This window comes from Parasteatoda tepidariorum, chromosome 6 (assembly GCF_982258835.1).
Source record: "Parasteatoda tepidariorum strain Cologne lab strain chromosome 6, Ptep-v5.0, whole genome shotgun sequence".
NCBI lineage: Eukaryota > Metazoa > Arthropoda > Arachnida > Araneae > Theridiidae > Parasteatoda > Parasteatoda tepidariorum.
The window spans coordinates 64,236,164-64,250,306 of record NC_141760.1 but is presented as its reverse complement, the minus strand read 5'-3'; the positions used below and the strand labels follow the sequence as shown (position 1 = coordinate 64,250,306).

General features: G+C 27.6%; 1 protein-coding gene across 1 annotated transcript; it reads right to left on the bottom strand.

The window, feature by feature from the left end:
• Positions 1-5,977: 5,977 nt before the first annotated feature.
• Positions 5,978-6,703, bottom strand: LOC147808082 (uncharacterized). Its single transcript, XM_087166859.1, has 2 exons — positions 6,362-6,703; positions 5,978-6,223 (listed from the first exon to the last, which is right to left on the bottom strand). The coding sequence occupies exons 1-2, from the start codon at positions 6,701-6,703 to the stop codon at positions 5,978-5,980; spliced, it is 588 nt and encodes a 195-aa protein (XP_087022985.1).
• Between the last annotated feature and the right edge of the window lie 7,440 nt (positions 6,704-14,143).

The window sequence follows — 14,143 nt, the reverse complement described above, 5'->3', positions numbered from 1 at the left end:
TTTAAATTGAAACACTTTTAACATTTAGATTAAACAATGTTTAGAAATATATTATTATGATTAATTTGAGTGATAATAAGTATAAGTATTAAAGGCGGTGGTCAATATGCGGATACTGATTTCTTTTACTTTATTTTCTTGTACATTTTTTTTTAAAAAAAAATACTAATTTGTAAAAATATTTTCTTTTTCTCTCTTAATTTTTAAACTTGCCCAATGTGATAGACCTAATCCGTTTTTCAAATGCTGTAAAATAGCTATATATTTTAGGAAGTTTTTAATAAATAAAAACAAGAATAACAAAAAAAAAACATTTATGCCAAGATTAAAATCTAAAAAAAATAATAATAAATTTAAAAAAAAAGAAGAAAAAAAAGGGACGAATTGTTTTTAGTTTTCACCAAGTTCAGCATCAAAAATGCAATGCTTTATATGTTTAACATTAATTTAAAAATTAAATTATGTTTGAACATGGAAATTGTAGTAAAAAAGCATTAATTTTGAGCCAATAACCCTGATTTTAACCAGCCAACGCTTGTTTTATTTTGCTAATCCAAAAATGTATACATTTGCTTTGTTAGCTGTGCTAAAAGACTATGAGGGCAAAATTTGTAAGAATTTACTAAGTGCATTTGTGATTTGTCACTAGAGTTACAACTTTCTTAATCTTTGTATACTTAAAGTTAATTTTCATAAAATATACCACGTAGCTATACTATTAAATTAAAATAAAAATACTTGGTTTACTGAAAGTTCTAATTTAACCCTATCAACTAAAATTATTATTCCAACTTTTTATAAAACTAAGTCAAATTTACATTAATATAACCATTATTACTTACATCAATAAAGGCTATAACATATAATGTTTCCTCGATTCATTTTTAAAATAAATATTCTACACACCAGTATTGCGAAAACGAAAAGACAAATCCATAATGAATATTTCATGAAATTTTAAAATGCGACCCTACATTTTAGAAACACATAGTCATTTCATCATGGAGTATTATTTTAAATAGATCACTTAACATAATATCTTTCATGGATAATTCAGAAATGATTTGCATAAATTCGAATGATGAGTTCATAATTAAATCGATATCTTTGAAGTATTCTCTTAGCAGAATGATTTATAATAATTTTATGAAAAATGCGTACTTTATCAAACTGTTATGCACATATTAATAAAATGTACATAAAAAGAATATTCACTCTCAATTTTTAAGACGATTTTTAAAACATTAAAAAATTCTGTTATCAATCTTTACTTACTAAGAAAACTAAATAGTTACATTTTTTGTGACAGAGTTGTTGAATCTTAAATAATTTTACATTAATTTGAAGAATAGCTAAGTCCCATTTTCGAAAGACGTTTGATGAAACATAGCGCAAATTTAATCATTTAGCATTGACTTAACCTAAATAGAAATTATCAGCAAAAAAAAAATTTATAACGTATCAGATCTAAAGGAAAAACTCTCAATCTCTTTAAAATCACTTTATTAATTTTAAATCTCTCCGAAAGAATAGGAAAAACAGTTTAGGCTGTCATGTTTACCATTGAAGATATTTTTTGTCAGCACTGAGGTCGGAGCAAGCCGGATGTCGAAATCGTATCGACCAGCCATCGCTGGGTTTCGAACCCAGCTCATTGAAAAGCTAACGCTCTATCCCCTGAGCCATCATGGCTTAAAGTATTCAATGTGTAAATTTGGAGCACATTAAAACTGCGTCAATAAGGAGTATTTTTATAATAACATACTTTAGAAATAGGTTTATTACAGCTTACAGTTCGTTGGAAGTATAAGTACATTAGAAAATTGATTAATTGTGGTAAATTAAAGATATTACTCCTTATGATAATAATCAAATTTAATCTTTATTTTGATGAGATGAGCTACTAAAAACGTGTTCTTAGTAGCAATTAAGAACCTTCTAATTCTTAAGTATTTAAAAACTTAATACTTTCATATGCGAAATATGGCTTTTAAAAAAATATGGTTTTCAAACTTAGCACAGTTTGAAAACGATTCCTATAGAATTACTTGTTATTACCTTACTTCATTAAAAAGTAACAGTTTATAATGTAAATGGGGGGAGGGGCAGAATTCATTAATAACAATAAATCAAGATATTTTCGAGCAATAACTTAAAATATTTTCGGATTTAATGAAATAATAAGAATATTTTTCGGAGTTTAAATATATTTAATAGAAAATCGTTCAGAACTTAAAAGCTTACTGTGATATAATTCTTAGTTTAATTGTTAATTAGTTTGTATTGTAAAAATAAAGTCCTAAAAAAAATTTTTTTTTGGAATCTCTCACAGTCTCACAATTTAATTAAATACAAGAACAATCATTATTAATATTTTACGAAAGGTAATGTTATATAATAAAAAACTAAACTCTAATTAGGGTTAAAAATTAATCAAAAACTTTAAAAAATGATCAGACAATTGCTTTCTTAAAATCAATGTCATGTTGTAAACAAAAGAGTACCTTTTGCAATATCTTCAAACTAACATTTGAAACATCATTTTCCAATAACTTTCTAACAGTCAGAAATTTTACTTCATTATGTTCTTGTATCATTACACTGTTACTTTTTCAAAATTTTCCGGGAAATAAAAATTAAATAACACGATAATTTTACTTAATCGTCTAAAAAATTCCAAACTTATACTTGGAGTAACCATATTATTTATTTGAATATCATTTAAAATCAAATTATACTCACATTTTAAAAACTCTTTTGTTGTTTTCTATATTATTTACATGTTCTATCTTATAAAATAGACAAACCTTTCATTTTGTTTAGTGTTGCAAATAGATTTTTTGTGTAAAATTATTATGAAATGTAACACTTTTAAATCATAGGAATTTAAAATGTTATCTATTTAATATAAAACATTTATTAAGTAAACGAAATCCTTTCAAATTATTAATAAAAAGATGCTTTTAGCTGAAAAAAACAAATAGTAATCTCCGATATTTTACCAATTTTAATAAGCACATCATCATGCTATGCCAATATTTTTAGAGATAAGGATACAATAGTGCATTTTTATAAGCAATTTGAATAAAAATGTATACATCTAAATAGTTCTGCACAGATATATATCCCATATAAAATGTTATTTATATAATATCAAACATTTATTAAGCAAAAGAAATCCTTTAAAATTATTAATAAAAAGATGCTTTTATCTGATAAAAAAAATAGCAATCTCCGATATTTTACCAATTTTAATAAGCATATTATTATACTATATCTATATTTTTTGATATAAGGATATATTTTTCTAAGCAATTTGAATAAAACTTTATACATCTAAATAGTTCTACACAGATATATATCCCATATAAATGATATATTTAATATCTAGCATTTATTAAGTAAACGAAATCCTTTCAAATTATTAATGAAAAGATGCTTTTATCTAAAAAAAAAACAAATAGTAATCTCCGATATTTTACCAATTTTAATAAGTGCATCATTATGCTATATCTATATTTTTAGAGATAAGGATACAATAATGTATTTTTATAAGCAATTTGAATAAAAACGTATACATCTAAATAGTTCTGCACAGATACATATCTCTTATAAAATTTTATTTATTTCATATCAAGCATTTATTAAGTCAGCGAAATCCTTTCAAATTATTGATAAAACGATGCTTTTATCTGAAAAAAACAAACAAATAGTAATCTCCGATATTTTACCAATTTTAATAGGTACATCATTATGCTATATCTATATTTTTAGAGATAAGGATACATTTTTCTAAACAATTTGAATAAAACTTTATACATCTAAATAGTTCTGCACAGATATATATCCCATTATCCTATGGGACATATCAGAATACGCATAATCATTTCGAGTAATATGTAAATTTTACTTCGCCCCACGATTAAGGTTAGGAATTTTCGATGTTGCCGTTTCACTTTATGCATAGCTGCTCAGAGGCAAAACGAGTCATGCTCAAGTGAGATTTGTAAATTACCATCTCCGAATCCACCTACCGAGAGGCTATTATAGTCCTTCCTAATTTGGGAAAATGTCACAACACTTTATTTTCCAGAACATTAAATGAAATGCAAGGATTGTTTGAGGAAGGGAAATTATATTTCCTAAAAACATAAAAATGATGTACGAGATTGTTCTGGAAAAGCTCCACTAATGTCAAAAATGTACATTGAAAATGAGATTTTAAGTTATTTAATTAACAAAGTTTAATTTTTTATTATTAACTTACTAATGCAATTTACAAAGAATCATAATTGATTATTTATATTTTAGAGAACTATAAAATAAAAGATATGAAAAATGTGTGCTAAATATATGGAATGTGCTAAAGAAATGCTTTAGAAATATGGGCTGAATATGTGTGCTAAAAATGCATAGAAAAGCTTCGCGAATTTCTAGAATCTGTATCACAATGAGATTTTACTTTACTTAATTAACAAAGGTTACTTTTTAATAAATGCCTTACAAATGCAATTTACAAACAATCGTCATTGATTATTTATATTTTAGAAAACTATAAAATAAAATGTATGAAAATTGTGCTGAATATATTGAATTAGCTGAAGAAATGCTGTGGAAATGGACTGAATATAGGCGATGAAAAATATGATAGAAAAAAATTTACGAATGCCAAAAATGTATATCAAAATGAGACTTTACGTTACTTAATTAACTAAGTTTATTTATTTATAATTGGCTCACAAATGTAATTCACAAACAATCGTAATTGACTATTTATATCTTAGAAAAATATAACGGTTTAACAAGTAATATCCCTATATCTTAAATTCTTAGATACAGAAATTTTAATAATATTAGGAGACAAAAAAAATAATTATGCATACGCTTATAGGCAATTCCACCAATTACGAATGACGTAATTGCTAATTTTTAAAGCATGTAACTCAGTAAAAAAAAATTATAAAATGTACTAACTTTTGCATCGATTGCTAACGATAGCGCTGTTATTATTCATACTGAAAAAATTCTTCTCAATCCATTTTAAATTTTTTACTGTGAGAATCACGTTTCGTTGTGCACTCTCACTCACTTATCACGAGTTCTCCCACTTCCCTCAATTCAATATTAGAAAGAATAAAAATTGAACCCTGTAATCTTCATGATATATATAAAAGCTAAAAAGTTAATTATATATAGATATATTTGTAATGCTTTGAAAACATTATCATTGTAAATTCGCAGTGTGGCCGGTGCTTATTGAAAAAGATTCAGAGAAAGAAAAGAATTTTCTTAAAGTAAGGGTCTGAGGCCCAAAAATATGAGCAATACATGCTGAGGGATAGATAGAGAAGAAATTACTGACCTAGGAAAGTGGGTTTTTATATCTTTCTGGACAATATACTTAAATTTTAAGAGGACTTAGTAACGTAGGACTGATAAATTTCCCAAGCTACTAAAGGCACATCATCACATTTTCTGAGATAATTAGAATATTATTACTTCCCTTCAATATTATTTCTATCTCCGTGGGAAAGGTTTTAAATGATTGTGCCTTAGATATAAGCTCTATTCATGAATTATATTTAAGAAATTATTATTTTAACATTGCATATATACAGGTATAGAACGAAATAATAGGAACACCTGTGAAAAAATGAAAATATTTTATTAATAAGGAGTTGGGCCACCTTTGGCCTGAATGACAGCTTGCATTAGACGTGGGAATGACAAATAAAAGTCTTGAACAAAGCTCATTGGAATTAGCAGCCATTCCTCTTGCAGGGCTGTCTCGAGTTCAGAGAGTGTGCGTGGAGGAGGAAACCGAGCACGGACTTTTTTTCTCCAAAAAACCCCACAAAGGCTCGATGATATTGAGATTAGGGAACTGAGGACACCACGTTAGATGGTCCACTTCATCATTATGCTCATTTAACCATGTTTAAACCCAGTGAGACATGTGAACAGGGGCGTTGTCATCTTATTGGAACACAGGACGTTCTCCCGGAAAGAGAGTATGAAGCATTGGGTGAAGATGATCTGCAAGAATGCTTCGGTAATGGTCCCTTTTGACCACCCCCCTCAAGGCAACGAGAAGCCCCAATCCACGGGAAGATATAGCGCCCCACACCATCACAGAACCACCTCCACGTTTCACGGTTGGAACCAGGCAGTCAACATGAAATGCTTCTGCTGGCGTTCGCCACGCGAACACACGTCCGGCGGTCTGGAATAGTGTAAAAGAGGATTCATCAGACCAGATGACTTGTTCCCATAGCAGTTGTGTTCATTTTAGGTGGTCTTGGCACCACTGTAGTCTCTTCAAAGCATTCCGCTCTGAAACTAACGGTTTTGGAATAGCTACTCTGCCATGAATGTTAGCAGCATGCAACTCCCGTTGATTAGTTTTCATGGATACAGGGTTCTGAAGATGGGTATGCATCTCGGATGTTATCACCGGCAGTGTAGTCTTGCGTTTTCGAGCTACTATCCTCTTCAATACCCGTCTATCACGGTCTGACAACTTCGATTTCCTGCCGCTGTTGTGCCTCGCTGAAGACACCTTATCCAACTTTGTGTATGCCGACAGAGTCCTTGATACAGTGGTCTTTGAAATACCTACAAGGTTCGCTGTTCTAGACACGGACGCTCCAGCCAGGTGAGCTCCGATTATCATGCCTCTTTTAAGGTCAGAGAGGTCGGGCATAATCTCGTTTTGCTAGAAACAAATTTTTATTATGCAAATTTCACACTGCCAAATGCTAGACAGATACCTTGCTTTTCATCACCACTAGGTGGCACATTCTTGCGACACGTGCCCGCCGCTTATTGGACTGTCGAGAACGACTCCATTCTTCCACAGGTGTTCCTATTATTTTGTCCTATACCTGTATATATATATATATATATATATATATATATATATATATATATATATATATATATATATATATAATGACAATATAGTGAATAACAATAATTAAGTATTGTTTTTCACTAAAATTAATTCAAATAATCTTGCCTTAAAAATTTATCGATGAAAGGGAAAAAAGAATTATTAGTATTATTTTACGTTTATATTCTGCATTCATTCAATACAGTATAAAAAAAAATAGTTTAAAAAATAACAATTACAAGCCTTTTCATGTAAAATAGAAGAAGAATAAAATGTTAGTAAAATCAGTTTAACTTCGTGAGTCATTAAAGGAAATAAAATAAATTTTGTAGTCAAATAAGTCCATTTCACTTCTCTTCTCCATTAAATAGAAGATTACTTAAATCTGACAATAAATAAATGGGAATGCTCATTCTTGTTTAAAAACACGCTTTAAAAACTTTTCGCTGAAATGAAACAAACTTAAATTTTATTGATTTCCCATTACAACTACGAACCGTAAATGGCTCATTTATTTTGTTAGCTTCCACAAAATCTAAACTCTCAGTTATGCCATAAATTCTCCTGATCTTTGAATCTCTCATTAATTTCAGCACGTTTTAGCTTGCGTAGTTTTAGAAAAACAATTTTGTATCAATTTAAATTAAAAATTCTAAATGACTCTTTTCGGATAGTTAAAGAAAAGTATACGTTTTTATAAAATTATAACAAAAATGATAAACAAGTTTATTTAGCATAGATTTTGCAATCTTAATATTGAATTTAAATTTTAAAACAATTAAATGAAATAAACTTACAAGGCAATAGTACCAACTGTAACATGAAACTTAGACATTAAACAGAATTTTTTATCCAGATAAATGGTAAATCCCAAAATCATATTTATTTTAAGGCTGCTTAAATACATTCGAATCCATTTCTCGAAAATGTTTTAACTAAACTGAAAGAAATACAAATACCGTAAAAAGAAACTGGTATAGTTTGTCTGCAGTAAGAACTCCCTCACCACAAAGTCTGAGGCCGACTGTTGCTATGGAAACAAGAATAGCTCATTTCAGGGAGGGTAACTTCTCTTCACTCTAGGGCTAACACAGAAGACCGAAAAGAAAAATCCCCTTTTCTCGCAGACCCTTAGCCAAAACCTGTCCTAAACAATAACTCCATACCTCTACTTGAAATAGTTATACCTCGTTACCATAGTCACCGCCACAGGTTCAGACGAATGGCTAGGGGAGTTTTTACTTTAGACATACTATAGTCACTGTGGATCAGAATAAATGAGTTTATTTTATCACGGGTTCAACTTCAAAGCCAAAATCAAACACAAATTATATTGCATACTTTGGAAAGCTTTTAAAGTTCTTTTTAATACAAGTTTATTTAACTATTTAGAGAAAACAATATCATAAATATATGATTTGTCAAACAAGTTTTCAGTGGCAGACGATTTTTTTGGTGCATTTAGTTTAATGGTAAAATTTATTTTATTTTGTGCACTTGTTTATAAAAATATTCTTTTTTTTTGTTGCAAAGAACAAGAATTGTTCCTTGTTATTATCGTGAAAGACAATTGCTTTTTTAATTCAATTAGCAAAGTACAATAATTCCGTAAGGAAAATATTTTCAATACATCTTTTTTGATGAAATATTTTTTCAGCGACATCAATATAAAAAATAAATAAATGAATCTCTCAGGAGAGTTCTATGTGCCTACCGCCATGTCTGTAAAAATACTGATATACTTTGAAAAATTGTTTTTTTTTCTACAAGAAAAAACAAAAAAGGTTCGAAAAATGTAATAACTCATTCTTTTTTACATACATACAAATTCTATTACTACCCAATATTACTACATTTTACAAGTTGTAAAAACAAAAATATGACCGAAAACATATTTTCGAAAGAAGTAAAATACAATACATCAACCTTACTTTCACACATATCATATGTCATAGTTTACGAGAGCGAATAAATCAAGTCATCGGGCAGTTGAAATTGAAGACCAATAATTCAAACATTAAAGCATTAACTTCATGACGCGAAGTGATGGAACCTTTTATCGCCTAGCCATAACTCTGCCTTGTCTTCTACAAATGACAGTCAATTTATTATTCACATATGACCGGAGATTTTTATTCCATTACGAAGAGATCTCATCTTTTTTACCATCCATTAAATTTTCCATCAATTTCAGTATGCGAAATGAATTCTATAGAAATATTTTTATAAATGAAATTTTAATGGCACTTCCCTATTTGTTATGGGAAGATTATAAACAGCAAACAGACGGAACTTAAGTATGGATAAGTTAAAATAGTTATCTTTTTATCTTCGAATATATTTGTCGTAGTATAAAAACGATTTTTAAATATGGATTTGCTCTGAAATTCGAAATATATATGCCTCTAAAACGCTTAATTTTTTATGCAAACCTCACAATTATTAGAAAATTAGAATTTTTTAGAGTTCTGTGTATTTACTGGAGAAATTTTCTTTTTAAAAAATGAAATAAACTAATTAATTTAAACATTTTTTAAAGATATTCAAAATTAGTTGCCATGGTAAGTTTTTTTCTTCTTTTACCCACACATTCAGTTCATTATTGGGTTAGCCTTATCTAAGATCTAATTAGTAGACTCATAGCAGTGATAATGTAAAGGGCTATATTAAAAAAAAAAAGACAAAAGTACGAATACTGTAAGAGATACGTACTAATGTTATAAAAATACAGGGTGGTAATATGTTAAATATATTGGCCAATATATGAACCCCTGACGAACATGCAGTTCGATAGAAGGTAAAATCCTGCACAAGGATATTACAAAAAAATTTTGCTGACATTTTTAATCTGATGAATAACAGTTGTACTTAAAAAATATAGAATTACTTTTGTTTGATAAAAGGTTTGAATGGTTATTATGTAACTTTACAGCAATTTATATTATCATGCTGTTTATTCTATGCCATTCATAATAATTATCTGCTCATAAAAAAAAAGTTTTTGCGATGCCTCCGATTCTATTCTCTACCCTGAGATGTTGAAAATTTAACCCCATTTTAAATTGAAAAAACAAAAATGAGTTAAATAATATTTTTTACAAAATAAACAAGTAAAACTCAAGTTCGCAATAGATGGCACCTCCTAGAAGATTGACTTGATAATAGGTTCATTAACAAAAATTTGGGTTTCATGGTCCAAACTTGAATGGATAATTTTTATTAACATTTTCATCAAAAAACTCTAGAGAAACAAAATTAAATGCGGGCCCGTCAATAGGAATTTTGGATAATCAAAAAAGTTTGGACAAAAAAAAAATAAATAAATAAAAAATTGGCTTAGAGAGGTGGAATTACAATCTAAATTTTTAAATGAATAATGAGAATAGTAAAATTAGCAGTTAAGAATCAAAACCAAACGTATAATTAGTTAATATGCATTAACCTACTAGTGGTTTTGCGAGTAAGTTAGTTAGAATGCCCCCACCCCTATACAATATTTTTTAAAGTAAATTAGTTTTTCATGACTGTGTTTAATAAGCTATTACCATGAACGACAGCCCTAAAGATCGATTTACTCTGATGTCATTTTGACGATTTTCTTAAAGTTCTTCCTCGCCCAACAAACCTCTGTGCTCTCAAATAACACCATGAAGAAACGATTAGTTGCTGCTGTAGATATGTATATTTGACTAGTAACGGTTTATAATTTAGTGCCTCTGCCATATTTTGTTTACTTATGTACGATTGTATTAGTAGTATAGTTGAATAATATATCTCTGTGATTAATAAGTTCTTAAACTTTTTCACTTTATTTCAATGAAAATTATTGTTGAATAAAGATAGGATTGCATGTATTTTCTCTTAATTGTGAATTTTTTTCATAACAAGCATTTATAGAAACACAAAAATATCTAATCAATTCCAAATCTTTTATCCGAGATTTCAATTCTGTTATTGTTAAAAAAGTGTTAGGGTCACCTTTTATTAACTTCTTTTTAATTATGTCACATAATCAAGTCAAATAAAACAAAATTACATTAATAAAGCTATTCCTTTTTTTTCTTTGTTAAGCTGTTAGTTTAAAATTATTACTGGTGAATATTATCCATATGAATATGTATTTCATTCAACATTGAAATAAATTTAACAAAAAACTGGAGAGATATTGAAGTACTTAAAATAAAAAGCAATTTTTTTCATGAACTGTGCTTTTATCTTCATTAACGCATGGCAGCTTTTAATAGAACTAAAATGAACCATAAAACTAAATAATTACAACGAACTTCATAGAATCTAGTGAAAATAATAAAAGAAAACAATAAATTCAATAACTAGTAGTTAAACTTTTAACCATAGCGTGGTGCTGAAACAATTTGCTTAAAAGTGTCGTCTTTTGACCTGTAATGAAAAATGAATGTCTCTCTTTTACATGCTCTAGTATTAGAGTGAAATTTTTTTTATATGTTTCTATGTAGCTTATTATTAGTATTGTAGATATAGAACTTATACAAACTAATTGGCCCAAAATTGGAACTTGACTGTATGGATCAGTATTTTAAAGTCTGCAAACACTACTAGCAATCAGGATCTAAAAATCATTATAATAAAATTGTTTTGACTACAAAATGATTTGTAAAAATAATACGCAAGCTAAAATATTATTCAAACATATCAACTTTATTTAGATCCACTTAAAATAAAAACAAACGATACTATACAATTTCAAAATAAATTAATCTATAAGTCTCTCAAGATATACGCTCTTCACATTATATATAAAGCGATTTAATACTTACAAATACTTTCACACGGAGTGCTTTTGGGAAAGAATATTGGAGAATTGAGTCTTGAACAATATCTCAATCACATTTTGCCATCACAGTGCATTTAAATATTTAAAAAGTGTGAGAGTTGAAAATGGCATAAAATATCTGTCAGTTTCATGTCAATAAACTAAGCTTCACAAAGGAATCAGTAAAATACTTAAATAGTAATAAAATTGTTTAAATGTAAAAATAGTAAAAAAGTAATAAAATTGTTTAGCCGTTCAGGACAGTAATGACGTGATTGAGCTATTTTCCCTTTAAGGTTCATAGTATCATATACATGAAGCGAGCCTTTCTGACTCTAGCTGTCCAAGATCGCATGGACGAGTTTTCAATTCAATATTCTTGTATTAGTACACAAACATAATCCTTAGTACGCATAAATTCTGGGCGTGTGGGCCTGGGGAAGAGCTTTTTTCTTTTGTCATCGGTCCAGAAAGGGCTAAAGCAATTTTTGATACAGTTACATTAAAAAACAAGATTTAGTATCCTTTGTTGAATTTTAGTATGCAATGACACAAGTAACTTTGATAAATGAATATCATAATCATTGAAAAGTAAAATAATGAAATGACTGAATAAAATGAATGAGCAAAATACTCAAATGAAAAAAATGCAAATTTTTTAAGCAAATAAGCAGGAATTTCAGAAAATATTCGTAATTAATTGAATAAAAATGTTTAAAATACAAGTATGAAAAACTCAAATCACATAACATGAATAAGCAGTCTAATATATCTGAAATCACAACAAAGAAATATTTAAAAATGCTCCCTTTTTTTAAATGCTTATATCTGCATATTTGCAAGAAAATGAAATCCAGAATACATATATCTAAATACAGACAATATAAATACTTTGAGATTCATAAAGTTTGAGTTAGGGCAAATAAAACATCTCTACTTTACGGTGTTTGGAGTACATCTGCAATGTTTAAACACTGCTTTTATACTGTTTATTCAAGTTAATATTGGGCATTAATAAGTTGAACATACATTCTAGCTTTATCCATGAATAAATTAAAAGTATATACAAGTACAATCAATTGAAAACTGGTTTTTGTGGTTGAAAAATTAGGATTTCTTAAATTACTCATTTAAAAAGTGTGTTAAATAAAGCTTGTTTTATAAATATTTTTAAAGTATTACTTGAGCTGTGAAAAGGTAACAGCATTTTTTTAAATTAAAAATAACAGCAAAACAGGAAACAAAAACATATAAAAGCAGATTAAGAGTAACATTAATGTTTTTTTTCATACCTCCACTCATTTTCATTCCTACAACTAATTTATGTTAGATATGCTTCAAAGAACATGTGATGTTCAGTTCAACACACGTGTTTAGGCAGTAATCAGATTTTTAGCTCAAAATTCGGTGATTTTTCATTAAGAAGAAATTAAACAGAGAAAACATTTCATATGCATCATCACAATAACAATATAATACTTCTTAAAAAAAGAAAAGAAAAATGCAAACATAAATAATATTATGAAAACAAATAATTAAAAAGGTTAGTTTTTATGGAAGAAAGAAGAAAAAAAATGTATTTTAAAATGCAAACAAAATTTTTTTTACATCATAATTTCAAATCATAACTTTTTTAATATGATCAAAAAAACTGGATTTCTTTATTAATATTTAAAACAACATAACACTGTAAAACATATTGTTAAAATACAAATAAATAAAATTCAGCAAAATCACAGCCAAGGAGAAAAAAGTAAAATTAATACATGTAGGAACAATTGTATAGGGATATATTGATAAATAAGTACTTTCACAAAAATCAGTTAAACAAATGAATGTAAGAACTGACACTTTAGACTAGAAAATGTGCGAGCAGTAATACAGATTGAATTTTAAAAATGTCATACCATTTACCTTACAATTGAAAACCAAAAATGTAAATGTATTATTTAAAGTAACTTCATATATTTAACATTTAAATGTTGATTCAATTTAAATTTAAATATTTTATTAAAGTAACATTTAAATGTTGATACATTTTAAATTTAAATATTTTATTAAAGTAACATTTAAATGTTGATACATTTTAAATAATTTATTACTATATTCAAAATAATAAACTTTGCATGGAATAATTATGAACAAAAAATGTTTTAAAAAATACCAACAGAAAATACTTGCTTTCAATGTGAAAAAAAAAAAATGTCTACTATAAATTTAAAAGTCCTTACATTTTAGCAGCATTATGGTTAAAATGAAATTAATAATGCAATTATAGGTTAATTATAAGTCAAAAACACTAGTTTTAATTAGGTTTAAAATAAACATAGTTAAAATGAATTCAACATTTAATGACATTTTTATACTGGAAGAAAGATACTAAATGGAATTTACCCACTAATTTAACAAAAACAAAAAGGATCAGCTTATAATTTAAAATGATATGTTTTGAAATATGT